We start from the raw sequence: 20,439 nt of genomic DNA on the forward strand, positions 1-20,439 counted from the left end.
GAGGAAATACCAAGGCAAAACGCAAGCTCATCTGTCTCTAGTTGGACAGTTTGCTCTTGGTAAATCACACTGCAGCATGTCAATCCTTTCCTGTTTTCAAAAAGCTCTGCTTACTGTGTTTTTCCAGCACAGGTGGCTTCTGTAGGACACCCTCCACACACAGATGGTGTTCCACACACAGATGGCATTGTTGTGGACGGCCCTAATCCAGGTTCCTGGACAGACAGATACAGCTAGGGCCACTCCTACTTTTCATTTCTTCTCCAACTTTGTAGATGCAAACCTAGACCTGCACTTCAGCTGTCTAGAGGCTTGGAGGGTGGGGAAAGGAAATAAAAGGGAGTAAAAAAGAACACAGTTGGAGGGTGGGGAGAGTGTGAAAAAATAATCTTGAGGAAGGTGGTATGGAGAGTACCTGGGGGGACGAGGAGGGAAAACAGAGGAAAGGGTGAGGGGGGGAGTGTGAAAGAAGTAAATATTGAAAAATATGGGCAAAAATGGATATCACATGAATCAACTATTTACATGTTTCAGTGATACAGACTCTATTACAGATCATCATATAATATTCAATCAAATAGGAGATACGATGAGAACTCCAAAATAACGAGAAAAAAGGGCACCATCAAATTGCTAATCCTTTATATAAGGATAAAACCAGAATTACTGTCAGCTATTTTATTTTCTGCCTCTCAACAAACACTAGTCAACAGTTAACACCACAGGAGCTGAATAGGAGTCAGAGATCACGATTTTAATCCCAGTTCCGTCTCTTGTCAACTGTGTGACTTCGGGCGAGTCACTTAATTTCTGTGTGTCTCAGTTACCACATCTGCAAAATGGGGATTAAGACTGTGAGCCCCATGTGGGACAACCTGATGACCTTGTATTCCCCCCAGTGCTCAAGATAGTGCTTGGCACATAGCAAACGTTTAACAAATACCATTAAAAAAATAGTACATCTCAGAGAAGAGAAAGTGTCCATAGAGTAAATTAAAAAAAATTTCGGCTCAAGTCATTATGAAAAAGAGGGAAATGATGAAAACAAAGCTTCCCTTCCCTCAACCTTCAAGAGTGTTTCCTGTTTCCCTGTGGGTTCTGGCTGGTGTGGATGATTAATTGGGGTGGACGTAGCCTTTCATTCTTACCTTGTACATGGCGGGCACTAGGGTGGCACGTGGGCAGTAAGGCGGCAGGAAAGCACTAGGGTGGAAGTCAGGCACTAGGGCGGCAAGACTCCTGTGACATCACACCCATGAAGGTGGGCATGCATCCAAACAAGAAGATGACCCCCACTGGGCCTGATCATTAAAGTGGGAGCCCGGGGGTGTCTGGTGAGCTAGAGATAAACCTGGACTGGGGCTGTGAGTGGAGGCCGAGTGGGATCCCTCCGGTTCCTCGCCTTTCCCGCCTTCACCCTGAGCGGCTCTGTCCTCGCCCACTGCCCGAGGAGCGCCCTTTCCGCGGAGGGCTTCGGTGCCTGGGCCCGTGAGGCCGCCCCCAGAAGGGCACGACTCCGACGGGGCTGGGGCTGGGGCCCCCTTTCGCTCGAACTCGCCATGGGACGCAGCGTGGCTTAGTGGAAAGAGCGCAGGCTTGGGGGTCAGAGGTCAGGGGTTCTAATCCCGCCCCCCCACCTGTCTGCTGCGTGACCTTGGGCAAGCCACTTAACTTCTCTGTGCCTCGGATACCTCATCTGTAAAATGGGGATTGAGACTGTGAGCCCCACGTGGGGCAACCCGATTACCTTGTATCTGCCCCAGCGCTTAGAACAGTGCTTGGCACATAGCAAGCGCTTAGTAAATACCATCATTATTATTATTATCTGCGGGGGCCTCCAAGCAGCTGAGGCAGGGGCTGCCGAGTGCCAGCCTGCTAGATCTCAGGATCTCGCCCTGCTCCTGCCCAACCCCTCTGCAGAAAGTGTAAGGTTGCCTCCTCCAGGACACCTTCCCAGATCCTTCCTTGAGATCCCCCACCCCGCATCCTCCAACCACAACTCTCAGGCCAGCAGTGGTGTTTAGAGGGGTCATGGGGGGGTTGGGGGGGGCTGTCTACTATCACCATCTTTGCCCGCAGACAGCAGTGGCCAGACTCAGGCGATGGGTCAGGGAGCGCCAATACGCTCGGCTCCCGAGCAGCTGGGCAGACAGTGAGGGGGTGGCTGAGGGCGGTCGAGCTGGACCGGACCGGGCTGGAGTGATGGCATCAGTGGGCCACCCCAGAGCCCCTGCCCCACCCCAAGAAGAGAGGCTGGGGCTTCTTTAATCATCTTTGGCTCATGTTTTTTCACTTTCACAAGTGCTAGTGGAAGAAAGTCATTTGAGTCACTAGCGAGAACAAGCTAGATATTTGCTTTGTCTAAATCGTGCTTGAGGTTTGCAGTCCCTTTCTGTTTGTTGCAAGTTCGCAGCTACTTCCATTAGGATCAACACCCTCCTTAGGATGCAGCGTGGCTCAGTGGAAAGAGGCCGGGCTCGGGAGTCAGAGGTCATGGGTTCGAATCCTGGCTCTGCCACTTGGCAGCTGTGTGACTGAGGGCAAGTCACTTCACTTCTCTGTGCCTCAGTTACCTCATCTGTAAAATGGGGATTATCTGTGAGCCTCACGTGGGACAACCTGATTCCCCTGCACCTACCCCAGCGCTTAGAACAGTGCTCTGCACATAGTAAGCGCTTAACAAATACCAACATTATCATTATTATGAACACCCTCTGCCAGCCCATCCCCCAACCCTCCCTCCCACCCCTCTGAGTCAGTAGGTCACGTTGAAAGATAAAGGTGGGTTTTGTTTTCTCTGAATTAGAGAGAGCAGGTGTCCTCCCAGAACACAGTGAAGAATAAGAGCAAGCAAATTTTGGAGGCAGGGCTCGGGGCCTCCTCTGCAGTTACTAGAACCGAAAGGGCTCAGACTCCCGAAATCCGCGAGAGCTGGAGGAGCTCTGTTCTGTCTGGAACTACTCCTGTGACTGGCACCTGCATTCTGACTCTGGTGAGTTCTTCGTTTCACTGCCTCTGACCTGTCAGCCTCTTCTCCCCTACCCCTCAAGCAGAAGGTTTGGACTCAAGAGGAGGTTGGAGAATTTAGATTACAAAAGCAAAATAAAGACATCCCCAAGTTCTAGCAGAAGTTAAATGATACTGCAGTATTGGGAAAGACCGCTTTTACACTTTTCCCTCCTCTACATTAGAATTACTGATCTTAAGGAAGGTGTTGGGAGAAGCAGATGAAATCTGTGATCTTTGTACGGCAAGCGCTCTTATGCTTTTTCATTCTTCCTCCCATCGGGCTGGTTTTTTGTTCTGTTTCTGGTACTCGTTAAGCACTTACTATATGCCAAGCACTGTTCTAAGCAGTGGGATAGATATAAACCAGTCAGGTTGGACATGAAGGGCTCACAGTCGACACTGGAGGGAGGAGGATTTAACCCCTATTTTACAGTTGAGATAACTGAGGCACAGAGAAGTAAAGCGATTTGCCTAAGGTAACACAGCAGACAAACAGCAGGGTTGGGATTGGAACCCAGGTCCATCGACTCTCAAGCCCAGGCTCTTTCCACGGGGCTATGCTTGATGAATTAAAGCCCTCTCTCTAACCAAAGCATGACTCTTTTCTTCTTCAGATTTTCATTAAAATGGGGTGTCATTTTCATGAGAAAACTACCTTGGATTTTTTTCCAGTCTTCCAAAGACTTCAAAGCAACCTTACCGGTCAGGTTGAGCATGCCTCGTTTGTGCGGGTGGAAGAACTAAAGGCACAGAGAGAATGCTCAAAGTCAAACAGTAAATCAAGGAGAGAGACAGATCTGAGAACTGGATTACTGATTTATGTCTTAAATCTGGTGCTTTAATCCTTTATTCCTGTTTTTAGATTAGCAAAAGACTCAATGCTTAATGACTTTGATTGGTGTTCTGCAATTATTATGGGTCATCAGGCCACTTTATGCCTAAGATTTTTTAGTCAATGGTATTTATTGAGCGCTTACTGTGTGCAGAGCCCCGGACTAAGCACCTGAGAAAGTACAGCAGCAACATGGCTTGGTGGACAGAGCACGGGCCTGGGAGTCGGAAGGTCATGAGTTCTAATCCCGGCTCTACCCCTTGTCTGCTGTGTGACCTCTGTGACCTTGCTGTCTGGCACCAGCTCTGGGGTGATTACAAGCCAATCGGGTTGGACACAGTCCCTGTCCCATGTGGCCTCACAGTCTCAAGTCCCATTTTACAGATGAGGTTACTGAGGCACGGAGAAGTGAAGTGACTTGCCCAAGGCCATACAGCAGACAAGCGGCAGAGCCGGGGTCAGAACCCATGACCTTCCGACTCCCAGGCCTGTGCTCCATCCTCTACACCATGCTGTTTTCCTCAGGCCCGAAACTCCCTTGCCCTTCATATCCAACAGTCCACCACTTTCCCGACCTTCAAAACCTTTCTAAAATCACATCTCCTCCAAGAGGCCTTCCCAGACTAAGCTCTCTTTGCCCCATCCACCCTCCCCTCTGTGTCGACTCTGCACGTGGAGTTAAACCTTTAAGCACTTTGATATCCCAGCCCCAAAATATTTCTGGAAACAACTTTATATTCCACTATTTCCCCCATCTCTACTTTATTTTAATGGCTGTCTTCCCCTGTAGACTGTAAACTCCCTGTGGGCAGGAATTGTGCCTATCAATTCTATTATATTGTACTCTCCCAAGCACTTTATACTGCACTCTGCACGTGGTAAGCGTTCAATCAATACCTTCAATTGATTGATTAGTTGGAGGGAATAGAGTATAAGGATTTATATGTACATAAGTTCTGTAGGGGGTGGGGGTGAGCTCAGAAGTGCCGAGGGAGTACAGACTCAATGATAATCATGATAATGATGGTATTTGTTAAGCGCCTACAATGTGCCAGGCACTGTACTGAGTGCTGGATGCATAGATGATGCAGAAGGGAGGAAAAAGAGGATGGGGAGATGAGAGCTGATAGAGGAGATATGATTTTGGAAGGCCTTTGAACATGGGAAGAGTAGTGGAGGAGGGTTGGGAGAGGCAGGGGAAATTTCAGGTGGGAGGTCGACATCAAGAGAGATGAGATCAAAAAGTTGGCGGTAGAGGAGTGAAGGGTGTGGGCTGGGTTGAAGTGGGAAAGAAAGCTAGGATAGGTAGCAGGGGGACAGGGCATCTAATGGACATCTTCTAAGTGATAAAGAGGAGTGAAGTGCGGCTCTTCCCTATAAACTCCGAGACATTAGATTCCAGTGCCTCAAGACACATCAACACAGAGAGCTCAGTCTATTTAGAATTAAGATGGTCCCTGGAACACAGTCCTGTCGATCATTTGTCTAAGGGAAGGCAGATTTTTCACATTACAGAAACAGACTTGCTAATAATACCGTGAAGGTACTCTAGTTCTTAACCTATTTCATTATAATATATTCAGGACTAACCCGGGAGGTGTTTCTTCCTCTTGAATCAAAGGAAAAAGACACCTGAAACACCTGAAGCACAGTTTGAGACTAAAATGCTGGTAAGATGATACTTTCAAAGAGCCATGCCCAGTATACTGTACAGCAGTAAATTTAGCCCAATTCCTTTCCGAGCAATTTGACGTACACTGACTCAGTACATAGGTAGAGTCTGCATTGTGGTTTTGGTGAGTTTAAAAAACTTGCTGAAGGGAAGAAAAAGAATCTCATGTATCAGCAACTTTCAGAATCTAGAACTTGGCTATCCGGGGGTTATATTTTCCACAATGATGCCATACTACCTCAAATCCAAGTCAGTTCTTCCTAAAGGGAGATCGTAAGGCTCCCTTTTCAAATAGCATCTGATTGATCTTCACATCACTGCTGCAAGAGAAGCTCCTAAACCTAAATCACTCAACTCCCAGGGAGATGAAAATCAAAACCAACCAAAGCAGAGCGACTTCCACCTTTCTGCACACTGCCCATTTTAGAGCAAGAACACTAGTTTTCCAACCCAAAGGGAGGTTCTCCCAGCATTTTCTCTTAGAGTCACCCGTCAGGGGGATTGTGGATGATTCAAGTCTTCTAGAGTGTATTTAAAATGCTGTCCCGTAGTGTGACACAGCCAAGCAAATGGAGACTTTGATCTGAAGCTACGTTATTAATCAAATCTCGAGAAAAAAATGCATTATGGAACATCTCTGAGGCTCACAAGCCTCTGACCCTCACGTCTCCTCCTGGAAATAATGCTGGAGAAATTCGAATGGTTTTTCGGCAGTCACGAGGATCATCTATTCCCTTTTGGGGTTACCATCAAATTTAGTCTACACAGAGATGATCCAGAAGAGCATGCTATTTATCACATGAGCAACTTGAGGATGTGCTCGAACAGCTGTCCCACAGAAACAAAAACAAAAAACAGGGGGCAACTTCCTACAATGAGTTCTGTTCCTTGAGCGCTTACTCACGCTGAGTTCGAAATAAATGTTCCAGCAGTCTAGGAGTTCATATCACTTGAGACTATTGCACAGAGGAGCTTTGAGACAATCCCCAGGCCAGAGTGGGAAAGAGGAGAGCCATATTCACGTAAGTTGTTTCATTACTTGGGTTTTCCACATTCCCCTGGAGCAAAGCAGAGATGAGTACCTCTGCCCAACTCTTGGGATCCTGGGAAAAGATGCTATAAAAGGCTTGGAGATCTTGGAAGGAAGGCTCCCAAGGAATTCAGTTATTCTCTGACTTGGGGATACTTGGCAATACCAACTTGCTAGCCTGATGAGGAAACAGAGTCTGAAGAATAGCTGACATAAAAGAGGTTTTTGGCTTGTCTCCCCCACTGTGTGTTACAAAAGTAGAGGTTTTTTCAGATTTCACTGTGGGTCCCAGGGGCATGTTGGACTAATTCTGCCTTGGGCTCATTAAAGGCATATTTAGAGGCTCACATTGATCATTATGTTGCATTTCTGGAGAGAGGAAAAACACGAATAAAGGCGATGGGCCTTATCTCCGGTTACGGTCGTGACAAAAAAGACCGCTCAAGGTTTCGGGGGCAGCTGATTTCTGTGCATCATTTAGGGTCAACCTAGAAAGTCTTTGAATTGCCTAGCAATGCCATCCCTTTATTAAATCTCTCCTCAGAATATGAAATTAACATCAAAAGAATTAAATGCAAATGAGGGCAGGAAGTAAATGCCTGTAGGAGAGGAGAGCTTAACAAAGTGATAAAAATTCCTTCATAGGTCCGTGTACAGGACTCTGACCTGAATTAGCTGAATAGAAAAAGCCAAGGGTTCCCTGAAATTAAAACTTGGAGAAGTTCTATCTGCTTTTAAAATGCTGTGATTTTGTTCCACTGCCACTTTCAAAATTAATTTTATTTTTTGTTTGGTAAGATATTTATGAATGTGCAATACTAACTCTTTACAAGGTAGAAATCTCTACTGGTTGTTTGTTCTTAATGTATCCAATTTTTCTCTGCTAGGGCTGAACTTGTCTCTAAACTAGGTGATGGCTGATTCAACAAAACTGATTTCATGGTAAGTTCAGCCAGAGTCTTAAGCAAAAACATGATTTTCTTCATTTCCTCTTTTGACTCCTCTATCATCTTTGAGTTGCTTTCCCTATTTGTTTTTAATCACAATTTATCAGAGATAAATGTCTAACCAGAGTCATGTCTTTTCCAAAATTGTATTTCAGACCATGCCTCAGAACGTAAGCTTCATAAATGAGAAGCGGTCACAAAAACAATCTGATACACTCTACAGAATAAGAAAGTATCAGAAGTGTTTACTTTGAAAGCTAGACAAAGACAGTAGAGAACCGTAGGAATGAAAAAAACCACCTGAGTAATTCAGAAGTGCAGATACCATAAAAGAGAAGGGACAGGAGGTTGACAAACGAGTATAGGAAAAGAAGTGAAATAGAAAGAAGCCACACAAGTTAAATCCTTAAAAGATCAAATTATTTCACATGCTATATTTCTCACACAGCCTTCTTATGCTTTTTGGACAGTGCTATAAGCAAAGAGCTACATTAAAAATATACGCAGAAATCCTTTTCTAAGAAAGTGGTAAATACCTGAAGGAAAAAAAAACCACACTGTTTAGTCTTCTACCCGCATTATAAACGGTTATTTGAAAACCAAGTCTCTAGTGGTTCCCTCGCTCTAACAGCCAGTCTGCAATGGTCATCAAACCTCACTACATTTACAGTTTGGTAATACTTAGCGGTAACCTACCAATTATACTTTGAATTTGTTGAAAATTAATTTTTCCAAAGCATTTTCTCATCGGTTACCACATTTTGTCTTCACGACCTTCTCTGTAAGGCAGAGACAGGACTTACCATCCCAATTCACAGATGAGGAAACTGAAGTATGGGGGAGTTATGTGACCTGCCCGAGGTCACTCAGGACATCAGGGGCAAAGCTGGAACTAGAAGCCAGATCCTCTGACTCCTAGATTCGCAGTCTTTCCATTAGGGTACCTTGCCTCTTGTGCTCTACTTTTCTTTTTACTGCGGCTGGAACTATCAGTCCTACTCACTACACCAAGTGTTAGTTTCTATCTGGTTCAAACTTCCTGCAGAATGTTTGGGTTGTCTATGATTTCTACAGTCAACAAAGACCCAGCCTAGCTAAATTGCCTCTCTTTCCTCAGATCTGAAGGTTAATGATTTGTCTTAATAGTGGATGTGAATTTGGCTGCCCAGGACTCTTGCTTTTCATGGTAAATGACAGTAGTAGTTACTCACTGCAGTGGAGGGAGGGGAAAGGACAGGGCAGGGGGTCAAGGAGTGGGGAGGAAGGGCCGGAATCTAACCATAAGGAAGCACAGTTAAACATGCTCGAGTCATACGAACTCTTGGTTGGAGTTGTTATCCTTAGTCACCCTGAACCACAGAGGTCCAGCCCCACAGGGTCCTCTCCTTTCCCCAGCTGGGAAGCAGCGGGCCTAGTGGATAAGGCACGGGTCTGGGAGCCACCAGAGGACCTGGGTTCTAATCCTGGCTCTGCCGCTTGCCTGCCGTGTGACCTGGGTAAGTCACTTAACTTCTCTGGGCCTCAGTTTCCATAACTTCAAAATGGGGATTCTCTACCTGTTCTCCTTCCTCCTTGACTGTGCATCCCATGTGGGATGGGGACTCTATCTAGCCTGATTAATTTGTAACCACCCCAGTACTTAGAACAGAGTTTGACATATGGTAAGTACTTAACAAATACCACAAAAAAGTGAAAAAATCGTAATGGCAGGTCCCTTATCAGCCTCCACCTAAGCTTTCCATTTATCTCACTGAAGAAATCAGACTGGGGGTGGGTAGAGAATTCCAAAACAAGAAACAGGTACATGAATATGAGATTGTCCCACAAATAATTGTTTTCTACCCTCCAGTCCTCTCACAACCTTGATTGTTGTCTCACCTATGAGTTTTAAGTTCTTATTAAAGAGCATCACGAAGCCTTCCTAAATCACTTGTCCCATAGTAAAGGTGTTACGATTACACAGGCTTAGTTTTCTCTTAGTATCTACTGGCATTGCGGTTAGCTTGTAGACTCTCACACCGCAGTCAGTTTGAACACAAGGAAGAGATAACAGTTCCCCGGTTGTGTAGCTCAAGCAGATGAGATCTCCTTTGATGGTAAACAGTCATTCTCGGTGGAAATTAAGAGGGGGGAAACCCACTCTACAGCGGACACTGAATTCTTCTGAATCGCTTTTCATGTAGATCCTTTTGGAGGGTGTCATTTTGATGTATATATAAAAAAAGCAGAGTAGATGAGGGTTATCTCTTTACATCTTTATTGACTTAAATCCATTTGTGAGGTTCGTTCAACTCTTATAGAATCCTCCATATCTAAATGGAAGATGGAGGATGGCAACGTGCCATGTAATATCCACTGAACTTATTACTAGTGAAAATCCTGGTCTATCTCACCAGACGAAAATGCCAAGATTCTAATTTACCCTGATGTAATTCCTAAAACTGAAGCAACAGATTCATCTTCTAACCACATACATTCTTTTTTAAAGCCAAGCTATGACTCCTAGCAGTAAATGATCGAAACTGTGCAGTTCATTAAGAAACCTAGGGATAAAGGCCAAAACTAGAGTATCTAAGACTCAGCTGCATATATGTTCCGTTAACATCTCTGGAACCCCTTCCCTTCGGCCATCAGCCCTCTCAGCTCCATCCCATGTGGTTTTCCTTCCCTACTGAATTCCCTCCTGCTGGTCTAGCCACTGTGGAATGCTGAAAGGGTCAAAACCACGTGTGACTTGGTCAAGGGGTGGAGAGAAAGAGAAATGGGCAGTACGAGCTGAGACCTCTGATTCTGTTAAGAATCCATTTTCTCACAACACTTTCTACCCTTCCCACATTCTTACACAAAACATGGTAAAAGTTAACATGGTCTTTGAGGAAAAGTAATTTCCTCCCTTGCACTTCAGGGCTCACTGCTCATCCTCGAGTCCTGCCCCAGAATCCCTAGACTCACTGGGAGAGGGAAGTAGTGAATAGAAGTAGTCGAAGTGAGTTACAGTAATGACCCCACAAAAATCAGTCGGCTCGAGACCCAAAGAAAGCCCGGCCTTGTTACGAGCCCTCATGCCCTGCCCTGATCTGGAAGATACCAGCTCCAGCTCCATTCCCTGCTTCCTCTCCATTCCGGCGACTTTCCACGCAAAGAGAAGGGTTAGGGTCTTGGCTCTTACCAGATGAAGCTGATTCCATCCAAGTCACGTGGAGCCTCTCAGTCCCCCCTCTGCTTTGCACCTCAACCACACATCATCTTAGTTTCAGATTGGGGGTTTTTAGGGGAGGGCTCTGTGTGGCTTTCTCCTCCTAACGGCCCAAGTGGAAAATATTACCCTAAAAGATTTCTTTGGTCCTCAGCACCGAATCCCAAAGTTGGAAGGATCCTTGAGGGATCATTTAGTCCCCCTCTCTGCCTCCAGGCGGAACCCCTCTTAGGCTTCCTTTTTTTGCCATTGTCAATCTCGGAAATAATTTAATCATTTTATTGGGTTAAGTGTTTACTACGTGCTAATCGCTGTAATGAGCGCCGAGGCGGATACAAAGTAATCAGGTCAGGCACAGTTCCCGTGCCCCACACGGGGCTCGTCGTCCAATTTCCTTGGCTAATCCTATCTGGGATGTACCCCTCTTGCAGGTCATCATTTCTTAGCGCTATCGATGGAGACGATTCTGAATTCACAACTTCTCTGGATGATTACTACTATAACATCACTGAAAATGTCTTCTGTGAGAAATCTAATGTCAGGCTCTTTGCAAAAAATTTCATCCCCCCACTCTACTGGACTGTGTTCACCGCGGGCATTTTAGGGAACAGTCTGGTGATTTTGGTCTACTGGTACTGTAGCCAGATGAAGACCATGACGGACATGTTCCTCCTGAATCTGGCAATTGCAGATCTCCTCTTTCTCTTCACTCTCCCCTTCTGGGCGGTTGCAGCCGCTGACCAGTGGAAGTTCCAGAATACCACGTGTAAACTGGTCAACAGCATGTACCAAATGAACTTCTACAGCTCCATGCTTCTTCTCACTTGCATCGGCATGGACCGGCACATTGTGATCGTCCAAGCCACGAGAGCTTTTAGCTGGAAGCAGAAAAGGGTCGTTTACAGCAAAGTGATTTGCCTCTGCATCTGGATGGTGGCCACGGCTCTCTGCATCCCGGAACTCACCTTCAGCCAAGCCACGGAGACGAATGATGTGATGACCTGCACCGTGGTTTACCCTGACGACGGAACTACCATGCTCAAGGCCTCATTCATGATGCTGAGATTCATTCTGGGGTTCTTCCTTCCCCTCCTGGTCATGGTTTGTTGTTATGCCACCATCATCCACACCCTGCTTCAAACCAAGAGGTCATCCAAGCACAGAGCCTTCAAGGTGGCCATCGCCGTCCTCATCGTTTTTATCCTCTCCCAGTTCCCGTTCAACAGCCTTCTCCTGGTGAAGACTATTGCTACCTTTAAGCCTAGTGAAGACAGGGCATTTATCTCCAGCTGTGCCCTCTCTACTAAACTCGACATAGGTTTCCAGATCACCCAGACCTTGGCATTCTTCCACAGCTGCCTGAACCCAGTTGTCTACGTGTTTGTGGGCGAGAAGTTCCGCCAGGATCTCCGAAAAGTCCTGAAGAAACTGGGGTGCATCAGAAAGACCTCAACGTGGAGGGAAGGAAAGGGACTGAGCTCCACGCTGTTGGAAACAACATCCGGGGCACTGTCCCTTTAAGGGGTCCTCTCACTCACCGAGCTTCAGAACTTCCCACCTCACATCTGGCAGGAAACCCAAGCAGGGGAATAGAATGAAACATTAATGAAAAACGTCGCTTTTGGGTACTGTAAAGTAACGTGGGTTAAGGCCTTGGAACCCCGTGAGTGAGAGAGTCTGTGTCCGATCTGATTATAATAATGATGGCATTTGTTAAGCGCTTACTATGTGCCAAGCACTGTTCTAAGCGCGGGGGTGGGGGCCGGGGGGTGGGGGGAGAGATACAAGGGAATCAGGTTGTCCCACATGGGGCTCACAGTATTAATCCCCATTTTACAGATGAGGGAAATGAGGCATAGAGAAGTGAAGTGACTTGCACAGAGTCACACAGTTGACAAGTGGCGGAGCCAGGATTAGATTATTTTGCAACAAGCTCAGTGCGTATTTCAGTGCTTGGCACATAGTAAGCACTTACCTGCCACATTTAGATTATTGCCGCTAGTTGGATATTGCTGGTCGGTGGTCGTGATGTTCCACCTAGTAACTACCCAAACTAGCTGATGTTAAAACTACCTCCATGTAGACCTTGAGACTTTAGTTCTTTTCTGAACTGCTCTGCTTCTAGTTTCCAGTGACTGCTAAGCATCAGGGAATTTCTTTGGTTGCTTTTTTTTTTCTTGGCAGCTTGGTTCTGGCTCCAGAACTTTGAATTTTAATAGTGTTTTATCATTTTCCAAATCACTTTAATATTAGTGATGTCATTTTAATCTCAAAGCAGCCAAGTGTGAGGTTTCAGAGGCCAGGTGAAGCCAGGTAGCCACCCCTTTAGGCAGCTTAAATGTGCGCTCTTCCCACTAGACCATTCTTTCTCCTTAATGAGCAGGTTTCAGTCCATTCTCTTGGTGCCTGTTTCTCCTTTTGCCACTTTTGCCCTCCGGGATTTAATTAATTACACTCATTTCTGCCAGAATACAGGTTTTTATACAACTCTGGAATGAGTCCTTTCAATGTGATTTTCCTTAATCCTTAATGTTAGAACAATGAACTTTGCATCAGAGCAGAACTGGATGCTTGTACATTTCTCAGGTTTTTACCCCTGTGGTAATCAATCAGGAAGAAACGTAAGGAATGGCTGCAGTCTGGGGGGAGCATTTAATGCCACCAACATAATTTCATCTTTTCTTTGATTATTTGGCAACTTTGTTTCATCCACTATATATATGGATGAAACATATAAGTTAAACATCAAAGGTAAAAATAATACTTTATCCACAAATATTTGCTTTTTAAAAGAGTCACTCTTACCATTTCTTTCCACTATGCTATTCATAGTCAACTCTACGTGAGACTGGAGGGGAATAGGATAGTATAGATAGTTAAAATCTTCAGATAATCCAAAACCTCATTTTGTCCAATAATTTCACCCTCTTTTCCATCAAGACTTTTTTCCCCTTACCTCCTCTCCCTACAGAATATATCTATTCTGCTGAAGGGAAGAGGAAAACCAAAAGGTAATTAGAGTAGGTTGATTTTAAGTCCGCAGGGAGCCATTAACCTGACCATTAATGCCCCAAAGAGAATGCCCCAGGTTAATGGCTCCCTGCGGACTCAAAATCAACCTGCTCTAATAATAATAATGATAATAGTAGTGCTATTTGTTAAGTGCTTACTATGCGTTAGGCACTGTACTAAGTGCTGGAGGGGTGGGAATACAAGCAAATCGGGTTGGATCCAGGCCCCATCCCACATAGGGCTCCCAGCTTTACTCCCCATTTTACAGATGAGGTAACTTCAGGCCCAGAGAAGTGAAATGGCTTCCCCAAGGTAACACAGCAGACAACAACTTTGGCCTCTGCAAAACTGAATTGGATATATGGGGGGTGGGGGGAAGTGGCGGGCAGGGAGGAGGAGAAGCGTTGTTTCATGCAGCCAGGCTGTAAGGAGTTCAGGCTGAAGGAGTTCCTGTGAATAACCAGGAGAAAATTCAAGGAATAGCCTCTTTATAAACAGAAAACTCTCAGTTTTATGGGTGCAGATCATCTGCGAAGCAGATTATCCGTGCCCTCGTAGCTATGAGTGGCGTGTGAGTGTGTGTTCGGGGGGAAAGGGGGATGTTGTACCCACCTCCTTGGTGAGAGTGTTCACACTGAGGAGGGTTTCGGTGGTGAGCAGGGTTGACTCCATGGCTGTTCCAGGGTCTTGGGAAAAGTCCTCAGAACAACACAGAGCCTTCAAGTTTTTAAATCTAGGATGTAGGACTGGAACGATTATTTGGACGACTTGACATTTTCCCTCAAAATCTGCCCTTGCTCCCCAGATTGCTGACTTTGAAGTTTTACCTTCTGCCACAGCAGGAAGTGGGCAGAAAGAAAGAACCAACCTCTCTTGTTACACCGCCTGAGGAGGGAGATCTGCGGCCTCACTTCTTTTCTCCTCCCACCAGACACATGCTTAACCACACACACAGGTACCGAAAAACAGAGACAAGCATTAAGGGGGTATGAACGAGGGGACACAACCACAGCCATCTGCGACGGGAAGGCAGTGAAGTAATGTCTGTCTCCCCCTCTAGACTGTAAGCTCATTGTGGGCAACACTCTATTGAACTGCCCCCTCTCAAGCGCTTAGAATGGTACATTGAATCCAGTAAGCGCTCAATAAATAGCATTGATGATGATAATGATGATGAAGTGGAGAGGCAGTGTGATCCACGGAAAGAGCCCAAGACGAGTCAGGAGACTTGGATTCTAATCCCACACCAGCCACTTCCCCGCCTGTGGCCTTGGGCAACTCAATTAAGTGATCTGTGCTTTGTTTCCTCACTTGGAAAGTGGGGATTAAATACCTGCTCTCCCTCCCACTTAGAGTGTGAGCGCCATGTGAGACAGAGGCTGTGTCTGATCCGACTGTATGGTCTCTACCCCAGAACTTAGCCCATTGCTTGCAAATAGTAAATGCTTAACAAATCTCACAAATACTATCATTTATAATAAGGTTGTCCTTTGAAACTGCAGTGAGGTGAGTGATGGGCCAGGAATTCAACATCCTGATTTCTGCTTTAGCAAATCTGGCCATGCTAATGAAAGAGGAGCACTGAGGGAAGATGGTAATAGTGATGATAATAATAATAATAACAATAATAATAATGGTATTTTTAAGCTCTAATGGGGTGCCAGGCACTGTACTAAATGCTGGGGTGGATACAAGCTAATTGGATTGGACACAGTCATGCTGGGGTGGATACAAGCTAATTGGACTGGACACAGTCCCTATCCCACATGAGTTTCACAGTCTCGATTCCCATTTTACAGATGTGGTAACTGAGGCCCAGAGAAGTGAAGTGATTTGCCTAAGGTCACACAGCAGACAAGTGGCGGAGCCGGCATTAGAACCCATGACCTTCTTACTCCCAGGCCCGTTCTCCATCCACTATGCCATAGGGGTATATAGTCCTTTGCTAAGTAGAAAAAAATGGTTATTTTGTAAGTGCTGTATTAGAAAGGCTGGAGTCAGAGGTCACTCGATCTTGTAGATATGAATGGGGCCACTTGTGAATATGGGAGGCGTTTGTATCAGGATTTCCTACTGTTCACTGTTTGGGGCGGGGAGCCTCCTTCCACTGTCCCCTCTAGCCATCAGGGGTCCGAGCAGCATTGGAGAAGATCAGTGGTCCGGATGAAGCTATGGGGATAACTTGCTATACGTATAATGACCATCATCGACAACCTCATCAATGATATTCATTAAGCACTTGCTGTTTGCAGAGCACTGTACTAAGTGTTTGGGACGGTAGACACGTTCCCTGCCCACAGTGATCCAAAGGCCAATTTTGAAAGCTATACTTCTGAGCTATTGCTGGTTTTGATTATTTTATCTTTTCACTATCTTAACCTTGAAGAATTATGTTAACCATAGAGCATTAAATATAGAATACTTAATCTCTTCGTACTGATTCTCTATTCCAATAAACGCTTTGCTGCTTCCGCTTTATTGCAGTTGTGTCTAATTTTGGGTCAAAAAAGTTAGCCTGATTCTTGGCCTTCTGAAAAGTTCTCTTCTTTCTGTACGGGGAAGTCTTCACTCACCATCCTTAACGTCTCTGGCAAAAAGAATCACTGCCCCTCATTAGGAAGAGCCCTGTTGGTGGAGAAATCTCAGGTTCAGCTCTATCCAGATGCTCCCTCTGAAGGAGGTCCTTCGTCTGGTTTTCAGCCCCTCTATCCTCCGTCGACCGGTCTACTTTGGGGGAGGAAGGGGGAGAAACTGGAAAAGAGTTGTCCATCCAGTATTCTTGAGTCCGGCCAGTAACCACCCTATCCCCACCACCATGAGAAGAGTCTCCAGACTTGGGAAGTCTGCCCAGGAGTGATCACAAAAAAGTCCCCTCAATGGGAATGACTACATCCCCTTATTTAGAGGCCTGTTTCCTTTGTAAACAATTTGTCCCTTCTCCCTCTCTCGGACCCTTAAGGGAGCACCCAAGGGGGTGTTCTGTCAATTGCTGACAGAGAATGTATACAGCGCTCTCCATCTTTAGAAATTGCAGTTTGGGTGATGGATGGAGTAATTATCAGACATTATAACTTATGGAAATTTTCCTGTTTTCCAGTATTTTGACTCGGGAGAGTGCCCCATATTCCTTTCCCTCCCTGCTTTCCCATTTTGCAAAATCTGCTCACCTCTCGCTTTACTCTCTGTTCAACCTCACCCTTTTCAACGTATTGGAGGCCCTTCTGGGTAAACTTGACCAATTGAATGAATGAGTTTCTGACCCATTTCTTCACATTGAAATGGTATGCCATTTATGGAAAACCAACTGACCAAGAACTAGCACAGTAAGAAACACGGCAGCCTTGGAAACGGATTGTGAAAAGTTGCCGAGATAGAATCCCGAAAGCTAGGGTTAAAGCTGGGTTAGGCCTATGGTTGGAGATGAGGTTAGCTAGCTAGTTCATACTTTGGCTATGATTAGGATAAGCACTGAGGTTATGATTAATGGCTGGATAAAGACTAGGATTAGGTATAGGACTGCATATACCGACAGGATTAAAGAGAGGGGGAAAGAGGGGAAGGAAGGTTACCTATCAACAGTGTGGCTCGTCGTATTTGAGACTTCAAATGTGTGGATCCTCAAACCCACTGATGGCATTGTGTCATTGCTAGCCAAGAATCTCCCTTGCCAATCTTGTTCAGTAGGATTTCCTAGTGGATGGAGTAGGAGCGGAAGGACCCAATTACCCTTCAGGGTTGGCAATCGTGAGTATCTCAGAGAGAGAGAGTTTAGTTGCGGGAAGGATGGACAAATGTTGAAACAGCGTGGGGGTAGGGATGGCAGAGATCTGCAGGGCTCTGAGTGTTAGGGAGAGTGTTAGGCAGACTGTATTCCTGGCTTAAAAGGAACAGAAAGAAGAACGGCAATTCCTACTTCACTGTGAAGGGGTGGACTTACATCAGTTCAGGGTGCTGCTATTCCAGGCTCCCTTGGGGTGCTCACCTGACATTCTTGGTGGTCCACCTTTATCTTATCTTGTTCCCTAGCTCTGCACGGTGCAAGTCTTCTGTTGGTCCCCGGAAAGGGTTTGAAAATGCTAGGCCTTCTGCATTTTAACTTTGTAAGATGCATCTGCTCGAGCGTGCTCGGTAGTCCATGTTAATAATAATAATTATGGTATTTGTTAAGCGCTTACTGCATGCCAGGCACTCTACTAAGCGCTGGGGTGGATACAAGCAAATCGGGTTGGACACAGTCCCTGTCCCACGTGGGGCTCACAGTCTCGATCCCCATTTTCCAGATGAGGTAACTGAGGCACAGAGAAGTGAAGGGACTTGCCCAGGGTCCCATAGCAGACAAGTGGCAGAGTCGGGATTAGAACCATGACCTTCTGACTCCCCGGCCCGTGCTCTATCCACTGCGTGACGCTGCTTCTCATATTATGTATGAGCTTCAAGCTCCTTGAATTCTTGTGGGATTTTAAACCTCCAACCCCCAACGTCACATTTACCCAGACATTAGAGGAGCAAGGCCCAATTGCTGGAGCAAACACCAGACCCACTGGCATTCCTTTGGCCTCAGTTTCCCTCTGGAAGGCAACCCAGAATGCATTCGGAGGGATAAAAACAGACATTTGCACCTCGTATTGTTTCACAATTATCCAATTTGGATTTTTTCCCCTCTTATTTCAGTACTGTTCTTAGTTTCTATTGAGACCATGCTGTAAAATACTTTGAAAGCAGGTTGAAATTTGGGAAGCAGGAGAAAAGGAGAAAAAGAACAAACAGCAAGGAGAAAAGTCAACAAGAATGGGTCCTTAGCCCAGTGTTGGCAGATTTTCAAACTTATATGCTCATAACCAGATCCAAATTCTCACCCTGTAGATCAGTTAGGGCTGTATTCGCCAAACATTTACACTTGCAAGGAATAACCAAGAGTTACTGAATTTTCACACAAGCTGACTAAAATGACAGAGTACGGTGTTTCAGTTCCTTATAAAAACACCGCTCTAGTAACTGGTTGTTCAGGGCTCAGAGCTCCTTGCAAGAAGGAGCTCCTCGATGGCATAGAAATTCTGGCTACATACTGTCCTCTTGTGGCTATAGAGTATATAAGGGCAGGTCTTCATTGTAAGAACAGGCTAGGTGTAATAATAATAATAGTAACAATAATAATAGCATTTGTTAAGCACTTACTACGTGCCAGCCACTGTACTAAGCACTGGGGTGGATATGAGCAAATCGGGTTGGACCCGGGCCCTGTCCAGGGCCCACAGTCTTTATCCCATTTTAATAATAATAATGTTGGTATTTGTTAAGTGCTTACTATGTGCAGAGCACTGTTCTAAGCGCTGGGGTAGATACAGGGTAATCGGGTTGTCGCACGTGAGGCTCACGGTCTTAATCCCCCTTTTCCAGATGAGGGAACTGAGGCACCGAGAAGTTAAGTGACTTGCACACAGTCACGCAGCTGTCGAGTGGCAGGGCCGGGATTCGAACCCATGACCCCCGACTCCCAAGGCCGGGCTCTTTCCACGGAGCCACGCTGCCTTCATCCCATTTTAGAGACAACTGTCTCCCCCATTTAGACTGTGAGCCCATCATTGGGCAGGGATTGTCTCTATCTGTCGCCCAATTGTACAGTCTAAGTGCTTAGTACAGTGCTCTGCACATAGTAAGCGCTCAATAAATACGATTGAATGAATGAATGAATAAATGGGGCACAGAGAGGTGAAGTGGCCACACAGAGGACAAGTTGCAGAGCCGGGATTAGAACCCATGACCTTCTGACTCTCAGACCCGTACTCTATCCACTATTCCATGTTGCTCCTCTAGATATACAGTGATCCCTTGCTCCACTGCTCTAAAACGGGAAATCTATTCGGCACTTGCAACATTTCACCTTTCCAACTAGCTTTGGGTTTTCGGGGAATGAGGTCTGGGGTCAGAGGAGATGTAAATCAGGGGGTGAGCTAGGCTAGATAGCCCTTTCTTACCGCTTACACCTACTGTTTGAAAAGCACAGTACTAACGGGGAGTACAACAGTTAACAGATGTTATTTCTACCCTCAAGGAGCTTATCATCTCGTTGGGGAAACAGATAATGAAATAAAGCACAGATAATGAAGTAAACTTCCTTAAGTGATTTATTTATATTACTGTCTCGCCCTCTAGACTCGAAGCTTATTGTGAGCAGGGAACGAGTTACCAACTCTGTTGTATTGTACTCGATCAAGTGCTCAGTACGGTGCTCCGCACACAGTAAGCACTCAATCAATACCTTCAATAAATTATATAAAATGGGGATTAACCGTGAGCCTCACGTGGGGCAACCTGAATACCCTGTATCTACCCCAGCGCTTAGAATAGTGCTCTGCATAGACTAAGCGCTTAACAAATACCAACATTATTTTTATTATTATAGATGAGGAAGAAGGAAAAGGGTACCCGAGTTAGTGCTTAGGTAATAGGATATGTACAAAAATGTGACGGGAAACTGTGATACCACCACCAAGGAGCAGTTGAGAGATGCCTTCAGCACCTTGATTACATCCGATCCGATCCTGCTTTGAATTTATAGTGGCACCTCCATGTTATTCTGTGTACAGCTGTGGGGAGGGGTGGCAGAGGGAGGGAGGGAAAGATATCTTGCATCTTATTCAGGGTACTGTAGACTCCATTCTCTCACTTCATATTTTCTGACCAACTACTGGACCTGAATACGGTACGTTCGGGACGGCCGTTTGGCCATTTAACTCTATA

The 20,439-nt window shown here is 45.7% G+C and overlaps 1 protein-coding gene across 4 annotated transcripts; it reads left to right on the plus strand.

Moving 5' to 3' along the window:
* Positions 1-2,829: 2,829 nt before the first annotated feature.
* CCR9 (C-C motif chemokine receptor 9) lies at positions 2,830-14,805 on the plus strand. Of its 4 annotated transcripts, XM_029071071.1 has the most exons (4): positions 2,830-2,992; positions 5,425-5,511; positions 7,431-7,485; positions 11,118-12,435. In XM_029071071.1, exons 3-4 carry the CDS (start codon positions 7,457-7,459, stop codon positions 12,205-12,207), a joined length of 1,119 nt encoding a protein of 372 aa, XP_028926904.1. In that variant the 5' UTR covers positions 2,830-2,992; positions 5,425-5,511; positions 7,431-7,456; the 3' UTR covers positions 12,208-12,435. The 4 variants fall into 4 exon arrangements, 3 of the variants coding, with proteins under 3 accessions (XP_028926904.1, XP_028926902.1, XP_028926903.1); XR_003761579.1 differs by lacking the exons at positions 5,425-5,511; positions 11,118-12,435 and adding an exon at positions 14,504-14,805; XM_029071069.1 differs by lacking the exon at positions 5,425-5,511.
* Positions 14,806-20,439: the final 5,634 nt, after the last annotated feature.

The sequence above is a fragment of the Ornithorhynchus anatinus genome, chromosome 8 (assembly GCF_004115215.2).
Source record: "Ornithorhynchus anatinus isolate Pmale09 chromosome 8, mOrnAna1.pri.v4, whole genome shotgun sequence".
NCBI classification, from domain to species: domain Eukaryota; kingdom Metazoa; phylum Chordata; class Mammalia; order Monotremata; family Ornithorhynchidae; genus Ornithorhynchus; species Ornithorhynchus anatinus.

Coding starts and splice junctions, on each gene's coding strand:
- CCR9 (XM_029071071.1), top strand. CDS start 7,457: ATGGCTGATTCAACAAAACTGATTTCATG. Junction 7,486..11,117: donor TCAACAAAACTGATTTCATG/GTAAGTTCAGCC, acceptor CCCCTCTTGCAG/GTCATCATTTCTTAGCGCTA.